The sequence below is a fragment of the Ranitomeya variabilis genome, chromosome 4, assembly GCF_051348905.1.
Source record: "Ranitomeya variabilis isolate aRanVar5 chromosome 4, aRanVar5.hap1, whole genome shotgun sequence".
NCBI lineage: Eukaryota > Metazoa > Chordata > Amphibia > Anura > Dendrobatidae > Ranitomeya > Ranitomeya variabilis.
In genome coordinates, this window is record NC_135235.1 from 513296424 (window position 1) to 513319564 (window position 23141).

Sequence of the window (23141 nt, forward strand, 5' to 3'; positions counted from 1 at the left end):
GTTATGTTTAGGGTTGGGATTAGGGTTAGGGGTGTGTTTGGGTTAGGGTTTCAGTTAGAATTGGGGGGTTTCCACTGTTTAGGCACATCAGGGGCTCTCCAAACGCGACATGGCATCCGATCTCGATTCCAGCCAATTCTGCGTTGAAAAAGTAAAACAGTGCTCCTTCCCTTCCGAACTCTCCCGTGCGCCCAAACAGTTTACCCCAATATATGGGGTATCAGCGTACTCAAAACAAATTGGACAACAACTTTTGGGGTCCATTTTCTCCTGTTACCCTTGGTAGAATAAAACAAATTGGAGCTGAAGTAAATATTTTGTGAAAAAAAGTTAAGTTAATTTTTTTTTAAACATTCCAAAAGTTCCTGTGAAACACCTGAAGAGTTAATATGGGGTATCAGTGTACTCAAATTGGACAACAACTGGGGTCCAATTTATTCTGTTACCCTTGGGAAAATAAAAAATTGGGGGTGAAAAGATCATTTTTGTGAAAAAATATGATTTTTTATTTTTACAGCTCTACATTATAAACTTCTGTGAAGCACTTGGTGGGTCAAAGTGCTCACCATACATCTAGATAAGTTCCTTAGGGGGTCTACTTTCCAAAATGGTGTCACTTGTGGGGGGTTTCAATGTTTAGGCACATAAGGGGCTCTCCAAACGCAACATGGCTTCCCATCTCAATTCCAGTCAATTTTGCATTGAAAAGTCAAACGGCGCTCCTTCCCTTCTGAGCTCTGCCATGCGCCCAAACAGTGGTTTACCCCCACATATGGGGTATCAGCGTACTCAGGACAAATTTCTCCTGTTACCCTTGGTAAAATAAAACAAATTGGAGCTAAAGTTAATTTTTTGTGAAAAAAGTTAAATGTTCATTTTTTTATTAACCCCTTCCCGACCTTTGACGCCACGTAGGCGTCATGAAAGTCGGTGCCAATCCGACCTGTGACGCCTATGTGGCGTCATGGAAAGATCGCATCCCTGCAGATCGGGTGAAAGGGTTAACTCCATTTTCACCCGATCTGCAGAGACAGGGGGAGTGGTACTTCAGCCCAGGGGGGGTGGCTTCACCCCCCCGTGGCTACGATCGCTCTGATTGGCTGTTGAAAGTGAAACAGCCAATCAGAGCGATTTGTAATATTTCACCTATGAAAATGGTGAAATATTACAATCCAGCCATGGCCGATGCTGCAATAGCATCTGCCATGGCTGGAGACCCCGATCTGCCCCCCCCCCCCCCACCGATCGCCCCCCCAGTCGTCCTTTCTGCCCCGATCTCCTGTCCGCTCCCCTCCTCCCTCCTGTCCGCTCCCCCAGTCCTCTTGTCCGCTCCCTCGGTCCTCCGATCCCCCCCCCCCCCCCGTGTTCCGATCCCACCCCCCCATACTTACCTAGCTTCGATGTCCCTCCCGGTGTCCGGCCGTCTTCTCCATGGGCGCCGCCATCTTGGAAAATGGCGGGCGCATGCGCAGTGCGCCCGCCGAATCTGCCAGCCGGCAGATTCGTTAGAAGTACATTTTGATCGCTGTGGTAAGTTCTATCACAGCGATCAAAATAAAAAAAATAATAAATAAACCCCCCCCTTTATCACCCCCATAGGTAGGGACAATAATAAAATAAAGAAAATATTTTTTTTTTCTTTTTCCACTAGGGTTAGGGTTAGAACTAGGGGTAGGGTTAGGGGTAGGGTTACGGGTAGGGTTAGGGTTATGGCATGTGCACACAGCGGATTGGCCGCGGATCCGCAGCGGATTGGCCGCGGATCCGCAGCGGATTGGCCGCGGATCCGCAGCGGATTGGCCGCGGATCTGCAGCGGATTGGCCGCTGCGAATTCGAAGCAGTTTTCCATCAGGTTTACAGTACCATGTACACCTATGGAAAACCAAATCTGCTGTGCCCATGGTGCGGAAAATTCCGTGCAGAAACGCTGCGTTGTATTTTCCGCAGCATGTCAATTCTTTGTGCGGATTCCGCAGCGTTTTAAACCTGTTCTTCAATAGGAATCCGCAGGTGAAATCCGCACAAAAAAACACTGGAAATCTGCTGTAAATCCGCAGGTAAAACGCAGTGCCTTTTACCTGCAGATTTTTCAAAAATCGTGCAGAAAAATCTCACACGAATCCGCAACGTGGGCACATAGCCTTAGGGTTAGGGTTGGAATTAGAGTTAGGGTTGGAATTAGGGCTAGGGTTTGAAATAGGGTTAAGATTAGGCTTGTGGTTAGGGTTACGGATAGGGTTAGGGGTGTGTTGGGGTTACAGTTGTGGTTAGGGTTGGGATTAGGGTTACGGTTGGGATTAGGGTTAGGATTAGGGTTAGGGTTGGAATTAGGGTTACGGGTGTGTTGCGGTTAGGGTTGTGGTTAGGGGTGTGTTGGGGTTAGGGTTGTGATTAGGGTTATGGCTACAGTTGGGATTAGGATTAGGGGTGTGTTGGGGTTAGTGTTGAAGTTAGAATTGAGGGGTTTCCACTGTTTAGGCACATCAGGGGTCTCCAAACGCAACATGGCGCCACCATTGATTCCAGCCAATCTTGCGTTCAAAAAGTCAAATGGTGCGCCCGCCCTTCCAAGCCCCAACGTGCGCCCAAACAGTGGTTTACCCCCACATTTGGGGTACCAGCGTACTCAGGACAAACTGGGCAACAACTGTTGGGGTCCAATTTCTCCTGTTACCCTTGCAAAAATAAAAAATTACTTGCTAAAACATAATTTTTGAGGAAAGAACAATTATTTTTTATTTTCACGGCTCTGCGTTATAAACTTCTGTGAAGCACTTGGGGGTTGAAAGTGCTCACCACACATCTAGATAAGTTCCTTCGGGGGTCTAGTTTCCAAAATGGGGTCACTTGTGGGGTGTTTCTACTGTTTAGGCACATCAGGGGCTCTGCAAATGCAATGTGACGCCCGCAGACCATTCCATCAAAGTCTGCATTTCAAATGTCACTACTTCCCTTCCGAGCCCTGACTTGTGCCCAAACAGTGGTTTACCCCCACATATGGGGTATCAGCGTACTCACAACAAACTGGGCAACAAATATTGGGGTCCAAATTCTCCTGTTACCCTTGTGAAAATAAAAAATTGCTTGCTAAAACATCTTTTTTGAGGAAAGAAAAATGATTTTTTATTTTCACGGCTCTGCGTTGTAAACTTCTGTGAAGCACTTGGGGGTTGAACGTGCTCACCACACATCTAGATAAGTTCCCTTGGGGGGGGTCTAGTTTCCAAAATGGGGTCACTTGTGGGGGGTTTCTACTGTTTAGGAATATCAGGGGCTCTGCAAACGTAACATGATGCCCGCAGACCATTCCATCAAAGTCTGCATTCCAAAACGTCACTACTTCCCTTCCGAGCCCCGGCATGTGCCCAAACAGTGGTTTACCCCCACATATGGGGTATCAGCGTACTCAGGAGAAACTGGACAACAACTTTTGGGGTCCAATTTCTCCTGTTACTCTTGCAAAAATAAAAAATTCTGGGCTAAAAAAATATTTTTGAGGAAAGGAAACACATTTATTATTTTCACGGCTCTGCGTTATAAACTTCTGTGAAGCACTTGGGGGTTCAAAGTGCTCACCACACATCTAGATAAGTTCCTTGGGAGGTCTAGTTTCCAAAATGGGGTCACTTGTGCGGGAGCTCCAATGTTTAGGCACACAGGGGCTCTCCAAACGCGACATGGTGTCCGCTAATTATTGGAGCTAATTTTCCATTCAAAAAGCCAAATGGCGTGCCTTCCCTTCCGAGCCCTGCCGTGCGCCCAAACAGTGGTTTACCCCCACATATGGGGTATCATCGTACTCGGGACAAACTGGACAACAACATTTGGGGTCCAATTTCTCCTATTACCCTTGGGAAAATAAAAAATTCTGGGCAAAAAAATCATTTTTGAGGAAAGAAAAATTATTTTTTTATTTTCACGGCTCTGCGTTATAAACTTCTGTGAAGCACCTGGGGGTTATAAGTGCTCACTATGCATCTAGATAAGTTCCTTGGGGGGGTCTAGTTTCCAAAATGGGGTCACTTGTAGGGGAGCTCCAATGTTTAGGCACACAGGGGCTCTCCAAACGCGACATGGTGTCCGCTAACGATTGGAGCTAATTTTCCATTCAAAAAGTCAAATGGCACGCCTCCCCTTCTGAGCCTTGCCGTGCACCCAAACAGTGATTTACCCCCACATATAAGGTATCGGCATACTCAGGAGAAATTGCCCAACAAATTTTAGGATCCATTTTATCCTGTTGCCCATGTGAAAATGAAAGAATTGAGGCTAAAAGAAATTTTGTGTGAAAAAAAAGTACTTTTTCATTTTTGCGGATCAATTTGTGAAGCACCTGGGGGTTTAAAGTGCTCACTATGCCTCTAGATGAGTTCCTTGGGGGGTCTAGTTTCCAAAATGGGGTCACTTGTGGAGGAGCTCCAATGTTTAGGCACACAGGGGCTTTCCAAACGCGACATGGTGTCCGCTAACGATGGAGATAATTTTTCATTCAAAAAGTCAAATGGCGCTCATTCCCTTCCGAGCCTTACCATGTGCCCAAACAGTGGTTTACCCCCACATGTGAGGTATCGGTGTACTCAGGAGAAATTGCCCAACAAAATTTAGGATCCATTTTATCCTGTTGCCCATGTGAAAATGAAAAAATTGAGGCTAAAATAATTTTTTTGTGAAAAAAAAGTACTTTTTCATATTTACGGATCAATTTGTGAAGCACCTGGGGGTTTAAAGTGCTCACTATGCTTCTAGATAAGTTCCTTGGGGGGTCTAGTTTCCAAAATGGGGTCACTTGTGGGGGAGCTCCAATGTTTAGGCACACGGGGGCTCTCCAAACGCGACATGGTGTCTGCTAAAGATTGGAGCCAATTTTTCATTGAAAAAGTCAAATGGCGCTCCTTCCCTTCCGAGCCCTGCCGTGCGCCCAAACAGTGGTTTACCCCCACATATGAGGTATCAGCGTACTCAGGACAAATTGGACAACAACGTACGTGGTCCAGTTTCTCCTTTTACCCTTGGGAAAATAAAAAAATTGTTGCTAAAAGATCATTTTTGTGACTAAAAAGTTAAATGTTAATTTTTTACTTCCATGTTGCTTCTGCTGCTGTGAAACACCTGAAGGGTTAATAAACTTCTTGAATGTGGTTTTGAGCACCTTGAGGGGTGCAGTTTTTAGAATGTGTCACTTTTGGGTATTTTCAGCCATATAGAACCCTCAAAATGACTTCAAATGTGAGGTGGTCCCTAAAAAAAATGGTTTTGTAAATTTTGTTGTAAAAATGAGAAATCACTGGTCAAATTTTAACCCTTATAACTTCCTAGCAAAAAAAAAAATTGTTTCCAAAATTGTGCTGATGTAAAGTAGACATGTGGGAAACGTTATTTATTAACTATTTTGTGTCACATAACTCTCTGGTTTAACAGAATAAAAATTCAAAATGTGAAAATTGCGAAATTTTCAAAATTTTCGCCAAATTTCCGTTTTTTTCACAAATAATCTCAGAAATTATCGACCTAAATTTACCACTAACATGAAGCCCAATATGTCACGAAAAAACAATCTCAGAATCGCTAGGATCCGTTGAAGCGTTCCTGAGTTATTACCTCATAAAGGGACACTGGTCAGAATTGCAAAAAACGGCAAGGTCATTAAGGCCAAAATAGGCTGGGTCATGAAGGGGTTAAACATTCCAAAAATTCCTGTGAAACACCTGAAGGGTTAATAAACTTCTTGAATGTGGTTTTGAGCACCTTGAGGGGTGCAGTTTTTAGAATGGTGTCACACTTGGGTATTTTCTATCATATAGACCCCTCAAAGTTAGTTCAAATGTGATGTGGTCCCTAACCAAATATGGTGTTGTAAAAATGAGAAATCGCTGGTCAACTTTTAACCCTTATAACTCCCTAACAAAAAAAAATTTTGGTTCAAAAATTGTGCTGATGTAAAGTAGACATGTGGGAAATGTTACTTATTAAGTATTTTGTGTGACATATCTATGTGATTTAAGGGCATAAAAATTCAAAGTTGGAAAATTGCGAAATTTTTGCAGAATTTATGTTTTTTTCACAAATAAACGCAAGTAGTATCAAAGAAATGTTACCACTATCATGAAGTACAATATGTCACGAGAAAACAATGTCAGAATCATCAGGATCCATTGAAGAGTTCCAGAGTTATAAAATCATAAAGGGTCAGTGGTCAGAATTGTAAAAAGTGGCCCGGTCATTAATGTGCAAACCACCCTTGGGGGTTAAGGAGAAAAAAAATGAACTTTTTTGAATTTACCAAATGGCTGCAATGAAACAAAGAGTGAAAAATTTAAAGAGGTCTGAATACTTTCCGTACCCCCTGTAAAATCCTATAGTGGACAGCATTGTATAGAGAAGCTGAGCAGAATGGTATGTAGGCTTGTTGGAAAAGATTCAGTATAACTATTTTATGCAGTGAAATCTCTGGTGTTTGTATACATAAGAGTCCAGTGAGCGGTGACTTGCTATCTGTGATTGACAGTCTTCCCTGTATGACTGTACATGCAGAGGCAGTTGTCAATCACTAAATGCATACAGGGGCTCAGCACTGTAATACCAGGCAATATACCTCATTCAGCCTAATATGCACTGTAGACACTTTACTTAGTTGCTGCTATATCCCGTTACCAACATACTGGACTTATCTGTTGCACATTATAGGAGTCTGCATTATCTGACAGTTTTATGATGCATAGCCACTGTGACTTACAATGTACATGAATATATTTTATTTATACTGTTTAGATTTATGTCCAGAAAAAACACCAGTCTACAACTATTTATACATGCTTTTTGAATACAGTATTCTACGGATTATGCTTAAATATCTATATATATACCGTAATTGTCTAAGGGGTACTTCCGTCTGTTTATCTGTAACTTCCGTCTGTCTGTCGCGGAAAACTCGGGTCGCTGATTGGTCGCGCCCGGCGGGCCGCGACCAATCAGCGATATTGGGGCAGGATTTAAACACCGCTTCACTTTTTACTATGGGTGCTGCCTATGCAGCATCAATAGTAAAACATATAATGTTAAAAATAATAAAAAAACAAAAAACATTATATTCTCACCTTCCAGTGTCCACGGCAGCCTTTTCAGCTCCTCGCGACGCTCAGGTCCCAAGAATGCATTGCGGCATTAACTCGAGATCACGTAGCGGTCTCGTAAGATGACGTAGCGGTCTCGCAAGACTGCTACATCATCACAGGTTATTGCCCCAAGGCATTACTGGGAACGGAGCATCGTTAAACGCCTGGGGTGGATCCGGGGGCCGCCGGAAGGTAAGCATATAACTATTTTTTTATTTTAATAGTTTTTTTTTAACAAGGATATGGTGCCCGCATTGCTATATACTACGTGGGCTGTGTTATATACTACTTCGCTGTGCCATTTACTACGTGGGCTGTGTTATATACGGCGTGGCTGTTCAATATACTACGTGGGCTGTGTTATATACTGCGTGGGGTGTGTTACATACTACGTGGCTGTGCAATATACTACATAGGTGTGTTATATACTACGTGAGCTGTATTATATACTGCGTGGGCTGTGTTATATACTACATGGCTGCGCAATATACTACGTGGCTGCGCAATATACTATGTGGCAGTGTTATATACTACGTAGCTGTGTTATACACTACGTGGCTGTGCTAAATACTACGTGGGCTGTGTTATATGCTACGTGGGCTGTGAGACTCTTTCGCCCGGGGCCCTCAAAAACCTAGAGCTGGCCCTGGCTTCACTGATTAGTCGCGCCCAGCCGGCCACGAACAATCAGCGACAGATGCAGTCCGGCCACGAATTGGAGCGGAATTTGAACCACGCTTCGCTGATTGGTCGCGCCCGGCCGGTCGAATCCTGTGTATTCATTGCATTATTCTGAAATCTTCATAAATAAACTACATACATATTCTAGAATACCCGATGCGTTAGAATCGGGCCACCATCTAGTACACCGTATATATATATATATTTTTTTTTAAATTCGTTTATTTTCAAACGCAAATAAAGTATAACATACATGTTTGTCCTCATCATTAATCCGCATAGTTACATTTGCAAAGAAAGCACATACATATGCCAATCATTTCACAGGAGGAAAACATATGTATATAATTATTAAAACAATCAAAACATAAAGTTATGAACATAAAACTTTAAAACTACAACTAAACTAAGCCTCTGAAACTATTAAGCCGCCATTTAACAATAGCTGAATATTATTTTTCCCCTCCACTGTGCAGTACTTGCAGTACAAAGTCAGAGAAACCATGTTTGTGTCTATCAGTCACGTCACAGGGTGAGATGAGAGGTGTTCCATCTATCCCAGATTTTGTTGAACTTACCCGGGCAACCCCTGTTTTGATAAAGAGTGCGCTCATAGGGAACAACTGCATTCACCAACTCGACCCAGGACCTAATGGAAGGGGGTGAGTTCCCCATCCATCGCAGGGCTATCAACTTCCGTGCCAAAAACAGGGTTTCACGTAGAAAAATCCCCACATAATGGTCCCAAGTCTCCTCGTCCCACACCCCAAACAGGCAGACTAAAGGCTCAAGAGGAATCGGGATTGACAGTATGGAGGCCAATAATGATGTCACCTCCCTCCAATAGTGAAGAACAATAGGACATTGCCATATCAGATGTACAAAGTCAGCGTCTGGTGAGTGGCAACGCAAACACTCCGACGTCGAGTATCGACCCATACGAAAGAGTCTCAGTGGAGTTAAATATGACTGGTGAATTATATATAGTTGGGTCATCCGATTATTGACCGACGGGGAGACTTTGAGAGGGGAGTCTAAAATATCCTCCCATTCCTCACTCTGCACATTAGTGACAAGCCCCTCCCATTTGCTTTTCACTGAGTCTATGACAGAATTCGCTCCCGTTGATAGCAGATATGTGTATAGGGACGAGATAAGGCCCTGAGGTCCCTGTGACTTAAGGATACCTATCAAGGGCAAAGATGAAATGTTCCAGTTTGTTCCCACACTCCTAGCAAATGACTGAATGGCAGATCTGAGTTGCAGGTATCGGAAAAATTGAGATCTTGGAAGATCACATCCAACTTGTAGTTGCTCAAAGGATTTAAAGACCCCCTGATCATACAAATCCCCTATTGACAGGACTCCATGGGAAACCCAAAAATTTGCAGACGGGTGATTCATCAGTGCAGGGAAATAATCATTATCCCATAGAGGCATCTCGGCTACAATGTCTCCAAACCCAGTGACCTTTTTGATTTTTTTCCAAGTGGATCGTGCCAATCGTATCATGGGTAACAATCGGGGGGCATTTATTTTTCCGTATATATATTTGAATATGTGCAGTTTGCTGCTAGACTGTCTATGGTGCACTCAATGTGGAACCCCCACATGCCAGTGGTGATATATACATGAGCCTATGGGGCTGATTGATTGTTTATTGGATATACACTGGCATGTGTGGATCTCTATTGCTAATTGTTTATTCAACCTTGATTGAGTTCCCTGTATCAATTATTGGGCCTTCAATGAATACCTATTATGACACTGATCATCTAGGCGTTGGTATGTTGTCTGTGTAGTCAGTTTATTTTTGCATTTGTATCTCCTTTAAAAAGTGATTTTATGTAAGGGTTTTTTTTATCCCTTTTTTGATTCAATAAAAAATACACTTATTTTACTTGGCATATGCTTCCTCATCTTTTGTATTGATGGAAGTGCCTAAATTTGGGGCCTGTAAGTAGGTGAATTCACTAAATGCATGAGTCCAGTGGGTGGTATTCAACCAATAGGGATTTCAATGAATAAACTCCCACAAAAATCTATAACCAATCTGATCAATCCTCCAGCTCCGTAACATCCTGTCTGCAGATCAGATACTATTTTCAAAATGAGGGATACCCTTTATATCTAAAATACATTAAAAATGGCTAGATACTTACGAGCATGTGCCAGACTCAGAGCCCAAAGTCGGAGATATGAGGCTGTATTAGAAATGCACCCCAGGCAGTATTCGATTGTATGAATGGCCTGGTTGACCACGACATCTCCAAAGTTAAACTGTAACCATAAGAACATAGGACAGTAGGTTACACTGAGGTACTGGATGATCGTGGTTTTCATGCTGTGAAGGATGGCCCAGCAGTTGCGTGTTCACCAGTGATAGACACATCACACCCATACAGCCAAAAACCAGAATGCGTGGTGGATGGACCCGACCATGAATAGGTGATAACACTATCGTGCCACAAAAAGCCAGCTTGGTTGTTGTTGTTACAGTGGCTGATAAGAGAGCTCAACCGTGAGAAAACATCACCCTTATTTATAGTGCAAGTCATCTTTGTACTTACAGATTCGACTGTTACCAAAGAAACGTGAAATTCCTCTAATTCCGTATCCGTGACCTCTACATCTGTATCCGTGTTAGAGACCTCTACAGAGTCTGATTGATCGGAGTACTGGGTATGAAGCTGGGGAATGGAGGGGCGACATCAGAGACCGGTGGGGACATGGTGCATTGCAGGACCAGAATCAGGAGGCATGACATGAATTAAGGTATCGGGCCTATGGCTGCAGCCAGGGATCTATCCTGTGTATGAACCTTGCAGCGCTGAATTTTAAGGGGAAGTTGCAAGTTACATAGTTACATAGTTATTAAGGTTGAAGGAAGACTGTAAGTCCATCTAGTTCAACCCATAGCCTAACCTAACATGCCCTAACATGTTGATCCAAGGGAAGGCAAAAAAACCCCATGTGGCAAAGAGTAACTCCACCATGGGGAAAAAAATTCCTTCCCGACTCCACATACGGCAATCAGACTAGTTCCCTGGATCAACGCCTTATCAAGGAATCTAGTGTATATACCCTGTAACATTATACAGGGTATATACCTGTATATACACGTAATCACGTGGGCAAGTTAAAAGGGTATGGTCCCATATGTGAATGCAGATTGTGGTCGAATACCATGCCAATGAGTAGGTGTGAATGAGAGCAGGAGTTTGCCAATAACACCTACGTATTAAAAGTACAATTTTGCAATAAATCATATGTGCAGATGAGAGTAATCAGCAGCAACACCAAGGGTCCTTACCCTAAGGTTATATACAACTTTCCACTGAATTTTTTTATTTTTGTATTGTTCATTTGATTTCCAGATGAAAAATTAAGCAACTTTCTACATGGTCTTCATTACATGTCCTTCATATAGCCAGCTGGTCCCAAAATCTGACACAAATTCATCTGAGATCTAACTCACTCTGCTCCCCACTCCTATTTTCTCAGTGTTCGGGATAGCAGTCAGTATGAGGAGGGGCCTGTACATGACAGATCAATGAGGACAAGGGGGAAAAAAAACATTTATCTTATTAGGGAGGATAGCCTACAGAGGCGTCATTTTGGGAGGGGCACACAAAGAAAGGGGGGGGGGGGGGGAAATCACTCTAGGAATGATGTTGTGCCCCTGCCTGAGAGCTAGTAAAGACATCAGCACCCTAGACAAACAAATCTCACATCCAGCCTCTATTACCAAGAGGGACACTCAGAGAAAAATCTGAATCCAGAAGCAAACTGCTCAGGTCTGAAAATGGATGAAAGAATGGAGACTAACTTCATGCACCAGTTTTAGTAAAGGAACCACTAACATATACAGGTGCATCTCACAAAATTAGAACATCGTCAAAAAAGTTAATACAGAAAGTGAAACTCATATTATACAGTCATTACAAAACAGTGATCTATTTCAAATGTTTATTTCTGTTGATGATTATGGCTTACAGCCAATGAAAACCCAAAAGTTATTATCTCAGTAAATTAGAATACTTTATAACACCAGCTTGAAAAATTATTTTAAAATCCGAAATGTTGGCCTATTGAAATGTATGTTCAGTAAATGCACTCAATACTTGGTCGGGGCTCCTTTTGCATCAATTACTACATCAGTGCGGTGTGGCATGAAGGCGGTCAGCCTGTGGAACTGCTGAGGTGTTATGGTTTAAAAACAACAGTATCACTATGCTTGATTGGCAGCAAACCTGACCTTAACCCCATAGAGAATCTATGGGGTACTGTCAAGAGGAAGAGGAGAGACACCAGAACCTTCAGCTCGTCTGAATTGTTGGCTGCTATCAAAGCAACCTGGGCTTCCATAACACCTCAGCAGTGCCACAGACTGATCGCCTCATGCCACATTGCATTGATGCAGTAATTGATGCAAAAGGACCCCTGACCAAGTATAGAGTGCATTTACTATACATACATTTCAGTAGGCCAACATTTCGGATTTTAAAATCATTTTTCAAGCTGGTGTTATAAAGTATTCTAATTTTCTGAGATAATGACTTTTGGGTTTTTATTGGCTGTAAACCATAATCATCAACATTAACAGAAATAAACACTTGAAATACATCACTCTGTTTGTAATGACTCTATATAATACATTGGTTTCACTTTTTGTATTGAAGAACTGAAATAAATTATCTTTTTGATGGTATTCTAATTTTGGGAGAAATATATATACATATATATATATACTAGCTGTACTACCCGGCTTCGCCCGGGTTAATGACTGCTGTTAGCAAAATAGAATGTGTTAACAAAAATTTATTCTGCACACAAAAACCACAAAACAAATAGATAGAAATGTAATTATTAAAAGGCAAAAACTAAGCAAATAGAAGCATTTCACAACATATATTAGCTTTGTTATACTGAGAATGTCTTTGTTGCCTATATTAACCAATCAGAGCTCAGGTTAATTAACTGTAGCAAAATAGAAGCTGAGCTGTGATTGGTTGCTATTGGCAGCCTGATAAATCCCCAGCCAACAGGAAGCCCTCCCCCCTGGCAGTATATATTAGCTCACACATACACATAATAGACAGGTCATGTGACTGACAGCTGCCGTATTTCCTATATGGTACATTTGTTGCTCTTGTAGTTTGCTTATTAATCAGATTTTTATTTTTGAAGGATAATACCAGACTTGTGTGTGTTTTAGGGCGAGTTTCATGTGTCAAGTTGTGTGTGTTGAGTTGCGTGTGGCGACATGCATGTAGCGACTTTTGTGAGATGAGTTTTGTGTGGCGACATGCGTGTAGCAACATTTTGTGTGTTGAGTTGCATGTGACAGGTTAGTGTAGCAAGTTGTGTGCAGCAAGATTTGTGCATGGCGAGTTTTGCGCATGGCGAGTTTTATGTGTGGTGCATTTTGAGTATGTGCAAGTTTTGTGTGAGGCAACTTTTGCATGTGGTGCAACTTTTGTACATGTGGCAATTTTTCTGTGTGTGCAAGTTTTGCATGAGGTGAGTTTTCCATGAGGTGAGTTTTGCACGTGTGGCGAGTTTTGCGTGAGCCTAGTTTTGCATATGGCGAGTTTTGCATGTAGCGAGTTTTGAATGTAGCGAGTTTTGAGTGGTGACTTTTGTGTTTCGACTTTTATGTGGCGAGGTTGGTGTGTGTGTGTGGTGAAATGTGTGCTGAGGGTGGTATATGTGTTCAAGCACGTGGTAGTGTGTGGCGCATTTTGTGTTTGTGTTCATATCCCCGTGTGTGGTGAGTATCCCATGTCGGGGCCCCACCTTAGCAACTGTACGGTATATACTCTTTGTCGCCATCGCTCTCATTCTTTAAGTCCTCATTGTTCACATCTGGCAGCTGTCAATTTTCCTCCAACACTTTTCCCTTCACTTTTTCCCCATTATGTAGATAGGAGCAAAATTGTTTGGTGAATTGGAACGCGCGGGGTTAAAATTTCACCTCACAACATAGCCTATGACGCTCTCGGGGTCCAGACGTGTGACTGTGCAAAATTTTGTGGCTGTAGCTGCGACGGTACAGATGCCAATCCCGGACATACACACATACATACATACACACATTCAGCTTTATATATTAGATATACCTGTATGTAATCTCCTGTATATAGTATATACCTGTGTGTCATCTCACCTATATATAGTATATATCTGTGTGTCATCTCCTGTATATAGTATATACCTGTATGTCATCTCCTCCTATACATAGCATATACCTGTGTCATCTCCTCCTGTATATACTATATACCTGTAGGTAATCTGCTCCTGTATATAGTATATACCTGTGTGTCATCTCCTCCTGTATATAGTATATACCTGTATGTCATCTCCTCCTGTATGTAGTATGTACCTGTATGTCATCTCCTCCTCTATATAGTATATACCTGTGTGTCATCTCTCCTGTATATAGTATATATCTGTGTGTCATCTCCTCCTGTATATAGTATATACCTGTGTGTCATCTCCCCTGTAAATAGTATATACCTGTGTGTCATCTCCTGTATATAGTATATAGCTGTATGTCATCTCCTCCTGTATTAGCCCTCGTTCACACGTTATTTGGTCAGTATTTTTACCTCAGTATTTGTAAGCTAAAATGGCAGCCTGATAAATCCCCAGCCAACAGTAAGCCCACCCCCTGGCAGTATATATTAGCTCACACATACACATAATAGACTGGTCATGTGACTGACAGCTGCCGGATTCCTATATGGTACATTTGTTGCTCTTGTAGTTTGTCTGCTTATTAATCAGATTTTTATTTTTGAAGGATACCAGACTTGTGTGTGTTTTAGGGCGAGTTTCGTGTGTCAAGTTGTGTGTGTTGAGTTGCGTGTGGCGACATGCATGTAGGGACTTTTGTGAGATGAGTTTTGTGTGGCGACATGCGTGTAGCAACTTTTTGTGTGTCGAGTTGCATGTGACAGGTTAGTGTAGCAAGTTGTGTGCAGCAAGTTTTGCGCATGGCGAGTTTTGCGCGTGGCGAGTTTTATGTGTGGTGCCTTTTGAGTATGTGCAAGTTTTGTGTGAGGCAACTTTTGCATGTGTTGCAACTTTTGTGCATGTGGCAATTTTTCTGCGTGTGGCAATTTTTCTGCGTGTGCAAGTTTTGCGTGTGGCGAGTTTTGCACGTGTGGCGAGTTTTGCATGTGGAGAGTTTTGCGCGTGGCGAGTTTTGAGCGGCGACTTTTGTGTTTCTACTTTTATGTGGCGAGGTTGGTGTATGTGTGGTGAAATGTGCACTGAGGGTGGTATATGTGTTCGAGCACGTGGTAGTGTGTGGCGCATTTTGTGTGTGTGTTCATATCCCCGTGGTGGTGTGATTATCCCATGTTGGGGCCCCACCTTAGCAACTGTACAGTATATACTCTTTGGTGCCATCGCTGTCATTCTTTAAGTCCCCCTTGTTCACATCTGGCAGCTGTTAATTTGCCTCCAACACTTTTCCTTTCATTTTTTCCCCATTATGTAGATAGGGGCAAAATTGTTTGGTGAATTGGAAAGCGCGGGGTTAAAATTTCACCTCACAATATAGCTTTGACGCTCTCAGGGTCCAGACGTGTGACTGTGCAAAATTTTGTGCCTGTAGCTGCGACGCCTCCAACACTTTTCCTTTCACTTTTTCCCCATTATGTAGATAGGGGCAAAATTGTTTGGTGAATTGGAAAGCGCGGGGTTAAAATTTCACCTCACAACATAGCCTATGACGCTCTCGGGGTCCAGACGTGTGACTGTGCAAAATTTTGTGGCTGTAGCTGCTACGGTTCAGATGCCAATCCCGGACATACATACATACATACATACATACACACACACACACATTCAGCTTTATATATTAGATATATATATATATATATCACTACAAAAAGGTGACAATAGCCTCTGAATTCCCTATCTAATGGTGACTTCTTATGATATTGGACTTGAGAGTGAGAATGTGTTAAAGAAAGACTGCACTAAGAAGATGGCTAGTGATGGGCATAAAATGGATAGTAAAAAACCAGAAGATTTTATTAACATAGTTAAACCACTGAGTGAAAAAGGGTCGGTTTACCAAGCCATTGATATGGTGTCATTTTAGGTTAACACCCAACCTCATACTGATCTTTGAGGCTCTATGATAATCTAATGTTAATTTGGTAAAACTGTAGGGGCTGCAGGAGTGACTGCCTTAGTAATGACCCTAAAATGTATCTGTATTACAACTCTGTGACTTGCCTAATAATTAGGGTTGAGCGAAACGGATCGTTCATTTTCATAAGTCGCCGACTTTTCGCAAAGTCGGCGTCTCATGAAACCCGACCCGATCCCTGTGTAGGGTCGGCCATGCGGTACGCGATCTTGGCGCCAAAGTCGCGTTTCGTATGACGCGTTTAGCGCCATTTTTTCAGCCAATGAAGGAGTGTGGGGAGAGAGAGAGAGAGAGAGAGAGACAGAGAGAGAGAGAGAGAGAGAGAGACATAGGGTTTCGTGTTCCGGCCGATCCTCGACTTTTCGCAGTAATCGGCCGATTTCGCCCGACTCGACTTTTAAAAAAGTCGGGTTTCGCAAAACATGACTCGACCCTAAAAAGGTCAAGGTCGCTCAACCCTACTAATAATCATTAAATAGCGGAAATGGGTCCAATTCAAAGTTCATCTGGTAACACAAAAATTGTACGCCTGTCCTTTCTTCCCACCTTACTATGAACTTGGAAATATTTCTTACTACATTTAGCATCTTGGCGATATATTTACAGGCAGGTAATTTAAACCTTCCAACCGTTTCATGCTGCCCATAGAATAATATAGGATACTGCGGCATTTTAGAGAGAATGGCTGAACCTGGCACAGGGAGAGGTTCCTTTTGAGGTCTGATGGGCAAGGCTTTCTATATTTGAATATAGAAAACAACCTGTCAATCAAGCAGTGCCAGGGGAGGAGGAATGGGGGCCGTAAAGATGGCGGGGCCCGCCCAGCAGACTCCTCCTTTTTCCAAGCCGTTTTCTGGTTAATGCTCACTTCTATGATCTTATGCAACCTTTACACTGCTGACGAACAACAGCAGATTCTTGAAATGGTTAAAACAACTCAAGATATGTGATGTAACCAGTCCAAAGACTGCTTATAACATCACCAATATCATTGTATCACTTAAGTCATTGTGTGGCCCTTTTACAGGCAGTGGGGCCACATCAAGGTTGGTCAGCACAGGACTCTGCAATAAAATATTATACATTACAGATTTCCCATACCAATAGATTACTTTGGCATCAAACCCAAGCATAATTAATAGACTACAAAACACTCACAGAAACATAACTAGATAATAACCACACAGATTCACCACATATCAATCCACACAAACTACAGATGGGACCAATGTCACTGGTAGACGCAACACATACTGGTAGACTAGCCACACACACTTAAAGCCACCATATTCAATATAACGCAACAAATACCAATCACTGATATATATGTATACGATTACCTATACATATATAAAAAGGGACATCTTATAAATTATACTGTCGGCATTATACTTGACAGTTAAAAGTGCAGTTCCTGCAGATTCTTTGCGAAGTCTTCACTTACACGGCATTTTTTCTGATTCACATGCTATGCGGACCCACATAATAAGGCATAGCAAGAATGTAAGCACCAGAAATACCAATATAGCACAAAATGCCAAAAATGTAAGATCTAAACTCACACCATAAAACTGTTGAGCTTTTAGGGAGGGGAACTGCACTTTTAAGTCTATCCAGAGAAAGCAAAGCAACTATACATCAGGATGGGATATGAAAACAGACATGATGTTATTAGCTTATGGATGATTCCTGGAGCCCCTTGAAAGCCCGCCAAGCACATGAAAGAAGTCACAATTAAAACATCAGCCCTGTAATGGATAAAATTAATATGGCGATGAAAAAATGAAAATTCCAGGACTCCTCAGCTGATTCGAGGGCATGCACAATGGACGTCAGTCTTACCACTTCCTCCACGGCAGGCTTGGAATAATATAAATCCAGATTTAATACAGGGTTAAAAGAAAAAGAAATACAGGTTAGACAAAATATCGCTTTAAAACTTCAGTCCCTCTAAATAGGTCCTAAAATGGAATTAAAAGGCAAAAATAATACTAATAGCAGTAGTCATAGTAAGCCTACAGCAATCATATGTAGACTGCGGGTATGAGCTATTAATCATAAGAGGTTTCATGTTATATAAATGGAAAATAATCTGTGCATGAAAGGGTTACATGTACTGAGATTAACTATACGCTGTCTGGACAGCACAAGCAATATAATGTGCAGCTATACCCAATACAAGAGATTGTTTACTCATTCAGTCATGGGAAATAGTGTAATATCTAAATTCGCAAATTTAAAATGGATTGCATGTTGTAATCCTGCAATAGCCCAGAATAGAGCCGCGCACCAAAAGTAGCATCAAGCCCGTCCATCGTAGTGCTGCCGGGGGAGACATGGCAAGACACCGCGTTCCCTGGCAGCAACAGAAGAATGCTGAGGGTTCACAAAGCTGACTATTACTTAAAAACAGGGGTCTTTATAGGACCCCAAGTGAAGGAAATCTTAACACAAGGCTGATCCACTGCGGACTCAGACATGACAGTGCCAGTTTGGCGGATATGGTGGACAATCAGCAAATAATGGGACAGTTTGAAATACCTCTTTCTATAAAAATGTGAGCACTCTACACAAGTGCGTGCATCGCAGTCCGATGGCTGACCGCAATGTATGAATGTGTAAATATGGCCTTAAACTCAGTACATGTACAAGCCTCATCCAAGATCAAACCAGGCCAGTCTGCCCAAAAAAATTAACAAAAAATATCGGTTTTCCATCTGTTTTAAACGAATCCATTGCAAAATGTTAATGTGAAAAAAAACAGATAAAATGTACTGAATTCAGTTTTTAAAAACCGATGAATAAAAATTGAGCTTAAAGGGATAACTAATGGAAAAAAACAGGTCTCGAGGGATGTAAAACCAAAAACAGATGTGTGAATGCAGTCTTATGTCAGTGTTGGACGTCATGATTTGGATGTGGAGAGTGTATGGACCCTTCCATGTTCTAACTCCGATACATCTAATTTTACAGTCAAGACTGTTCCTTAAAATTGCCACTTTCTTACACTGTTTTTCTACATCAACCAAAAACAACTTGTAACCCTCTTCTAGGAGAGAACATTCAATGATGACACTTTGGAAACATTAGCTAAATGTTCACATTGTGGATTTGATGCAGAATTTCTGCTGCATATCCGCAGCATTCCCGCATCACGACTCACATGCGTTACATGTGGATTTTATTTGACGGTCACCCTATACATTGCAGGAATGAAGACCACAAAGAACTGACGTGCTGCGTGTTGTATAATCTGAACAGCAATCTGTATGTGTAAATGTTTACTACATGTAGTTGAGATTTTCAAAATGTCCCTGACTTAGCTGGCGCTACCTTAGGCTACCAATTCTCTGCATGGAAAACCCACAACTTGCGCATTTATCCTTTGGCAGGAGGATACACGTCCGGCCTGTCACTTTGCGTCCAGGTGTTATAAATACACCCCAGATGACGGGAAAAGCCGCACAATAGTCTGAGGGACTGACATTTCAAAGCAATGGACTAAGAATCAGATATAAAGGTGAGAACACTAATTAACCCTTCAGCGCCAGCGCTGCTTGCAACACTTCGCACACTCAGGTATTGCAGGCCCCACTAGCAGTGATGGGGAGAAATGACAATGTAAAATGCTTTACCTCTTCGCCTTCCTCCGAGTGCATGGACAGCTGATCGTGCTGAATAATTTCGGCATCTTCTTCCGTGGGACCGTTACCAACGCGGATACCTCCGAAGTTATGCGTACCCTGGATTAGTGGGTGCGGGGAGGGGTATTTATAAATCAGGGTCAGGGCTCTCAGCCAATCAGCATGCTCTATTTCCTCACCCCGCATTTATCATCTGAAATCTATCTGAACCCCCTTGTAAACTTGGATTAGCTTAGCCAGCTCCCACATAGTTTGGCTATTCCACACATTATATTAAAAAAGTCTTATCCCAGAATAATAGCAGTTTTTGAAAGAGAAACCCTGATTTATAATTTAATAGCGTTAATGCTACGTGCCACTTACGTGATAAGAGGGGGTCTGCCACACACACTGGAATAAGACGGTGTCTGCAACTCTTACCCCATAATGTGGCGGTGGCACTAACCTTATTAACTTATAAAACACACCAGGGAAAGCTAACCCACCCTCTAGGAAAGAGAACATGCTGGAATATAGAGACAGCACAGCTACAGAGGAGTTTAAAACAGAGGTCACAGATTTAGCTGGCGGCAAGAAATCCTGTATTTATGAGGCGAGGTTTAAAGGAACACTCAACAAAGACAATGCACGAAAACGAATATCCCAGCTCTTCCTCCCATAATCTCATTTTCTTGTATACTATTTTGTCTTGTATTATATAGGGGAATCTTCTCTCCGTGTCTCTGGTGTTCCATTCCTCCTTCATACTGTCCTGTGCCTGGCTGTAAGACAACTGGCTGCAGCAGAAACCTCCCCCTCTGCAGTGGGATAAAAGATGGCCAAGTCCAGTCGCTCGTTAAGGTGGGGTGGCTTTAGTTGGCTATCGGGCGAATGTGGAACTGAAAAGGAGATCGTTTTCTGCAGAGCTGTCCGTTTCACAATGATGCAGAAAATTCTAGACTGCACAGTGAAGGCAACTTGAATTCTTATTTCATTTAATCATTTATTTCTCAGTTTAGTGTTCCATTAAAGCCCAATTGCTTAATCCTAATCCTTTCATTAAGAAAACAAAAAAAATTAAGGGGTTATCCAGGACATTTGAGATTATTTCCTCTGGGCTCAAGAACTTACCGGCCTACAATGTCTGCCGGTCCAGAGCGGTCAGGGACCACTCCTGCTGGAGATTCTCCTGCTTCCTGTGAGGTCACCACGATAGAGCAGCTTCTCTTCGCTGCATGACAGCTGGCTTCCCACTGCCTAACTACAGGGAGCCGGCTATCAATCAGCATGAAGTCGGCAGTGACACCCTGTTGACAGAGTAGCCCGGAAGAGGAAGAGCTGTTCAGTTAAAGTGAGGTCAAAAGAAGCAGCAGAATCACCGTCTGAGCCAGGAGAGATGTCGCCGGGCATCTGCCATTAAGCTCTTTGCCCCATAGAAAAAACAATCCAAAAGTTCTCAATAACCCATTGAAACTCCTAAAAAGAACTCTTTCCATATACATCACCAACTCCATTTTCAAATTGGTGTTGCATTTCGTGGTTCAAGTCTGCATCCAAACTTCGGCTGAAATGGGCAGACATGTTCCATAACTACTTCTAGCATGAAGGGTGGAGTATTTCTGCCTTGTTCTCTCCTAGGTCCACATGTGAAACTGTGTCTGAGACCACCAGTGTTAGGGTTTGTTTACGCGGGCCGACCTGGGGAACTACATCATTGCAGATCAGCGGCTTGTTTTCTGATCGGCAGTCATTTAATAAGCCGTTTACAGAGACAGACCGCTGTTGACGAAGCGCACTGAACGATCTGTAAAATAGATCGCCGACTGTACATAAGCTGCCATTGTTCCTGGAATGCGAGTTCTGTTTTCACAGGAAGATTTGCTGCACGGAATGATGATCTCTGCGCAGACCAGAAGATCTTTTCTGTTAGAGTTTTGCTTGTGTAACGGGTGATCGCCGCCTGTTTAGACTACAAGATTATTGTGAAATGAGCCTTTCTAGAAACATTCATTCACTACAATAGTGCAGTGTAAAATGACTACGAGGTCTGCCAAGATAAGATGGGAGGAAAGTGGCTAACTGCGCTTCATGGCATGTTGTATCTGGTAACCTGGAAAAGGTTGTTTGTTTTTAAAGGGAGTTTGCATTCACATCAACAGTAAAGGATAAGTTAGGCTACGTTCACATTTGCGTTGTGCGCCACAGCGTCGGCGCCGCAACGCACAACGCAAACAAAAACGCAGCAAAACGCATTCACAACGCTGCGTTTTGCGCCGCATGCGTCCTTTTTTTCATTGATTTTGGACGCAGCAAAAATGCAACTTGCTGCGTCCTCTGCGCCCGGACGCGGGCGCCGCAGGGACGCATGCGGCGCAAAACTCAAGTGCGACGCATGTCCATGCACCCCCATGTTAAATATAGGGGCGCATGACGCATGCGGCGACGCTGCGGCGCCCGACGCTGCGGCGCCGACCGCAAATGTGAACGTAGCCTTATCCATAGCTTGTGACGGAGCAATCTCTAACAACACTGAAGAAAAGACTTCAATACTCAAACATAATCTATAAAATGTAACCACTGTTTTAAACTCGTGAGAACAGGTAAGAAAGGTACAGATATATAAATACACGCACACATCAATGAATATTTCAAAAACAGTCATCTCCTCCGAATATTAGGAGATATGATGTGATAGAAGGCAGTGGATTCCAGATGTGTCCGTGCATGTATACATTTTGGAAGACAAGAGTCCTCACCACCTGCAGAGTCACTCCATTGTTGCATATCAGCAGACCCCATGTGACAGGGCAGGGGTAAGGTATCGGCACAGCAAACAAAGGATTTATAAGTGCCTGGTACTCACCAAGTGCTTCCTCCTAAGGTATTGGTGGCGAAGCATGACAGGCTTAAGGACCAGCATCCAAGGCACACAGAGAAAAGCACAGACCACCAGGAAACACTGCAGTCCTTTCTGAAAGACACAAGTTTACAACAATAAGTGCAAATCTGAAAATGAAAAGAACACCCCAATATAGGGTGTATGGATATAGACTAAAACAGATCACTAGTCTTGTTGATCATAAAATACAATATTTTATTAAAGTCACATAGACAAAACAGGTTATAATGTAAATATATCCACAGTCCCCCTGAGGAAGCCAAAGCGAAACGAGCATTGCGGTCCGGGTGTGACGTACAGGCACTTCAGTACATATGGGTAAGAGGATTTTAAACTATTTAGTCGATTTGTCTTGGCATGGTTTATATCTATGTTCATACCTGTCTCCCCTGCCATTCAATCATACCATCATGCAGTGACAGAAATTACCTGGGACGTCAGGGGTCGCGTGTGTACGAATTGTAGAGGGTTTATCACTCACCATTAGAGGTATACATTGTGTTCACAAACTCCCTCCATTTACAGTGGAATTGCATGTACAGATATTCCATGTACAGCATGTCGGTCTTTCATAGGGAGCCTGCACTATTTGGATACAAAATTATGTAGTTATACCTGTCTAATAGCTCCCCTCGTTTTGGATATTATTTTCTTGCCT

The 23141-nt window shown here is 42.6% G+C and overlaps 1 protein-coding gene across 7 annotated transcripts in view; it reads right to left on the minus strand.

Moving 5' to 3' along the window:
• The window catches only part of ATP6V0A1 (ATPase H+ transporting V0 subunit a1), a 169278-nt gene that overhangs the window by 16561 nt on the left and 129576 nt on the right, over positions 1-23141 (minus strand). For 2 of the 7 annotated variants that reach the window (XM_077252114.1, XM_077252115.1), the window contains exons 17-20: positions 22448-22555; positions 19597-19704; positions 10365-10484; positions 9957-10074 (exon numbers count right to left, since the gene is read on the minus strand). In XM_077252114.1, coding sequence (XP_077108229.1) covers positions 9957-10074; positions 10365-10484; positions 19597-19704; positions 22448-22555 — 454 coding nt within the window. Of the gene's footprint in view, positions 1-9956; positions 10075-10364; positions 10485-17803; positions 17822-19596; positions 19705-22447; positions 22556-23141 lie in introns of all 7 variants that reach the window. The other 5 variants (XM_077252118.1, XM_077252116.1, XM_077252119.1 and 2 more) reach the window with 3 other exon arrangements.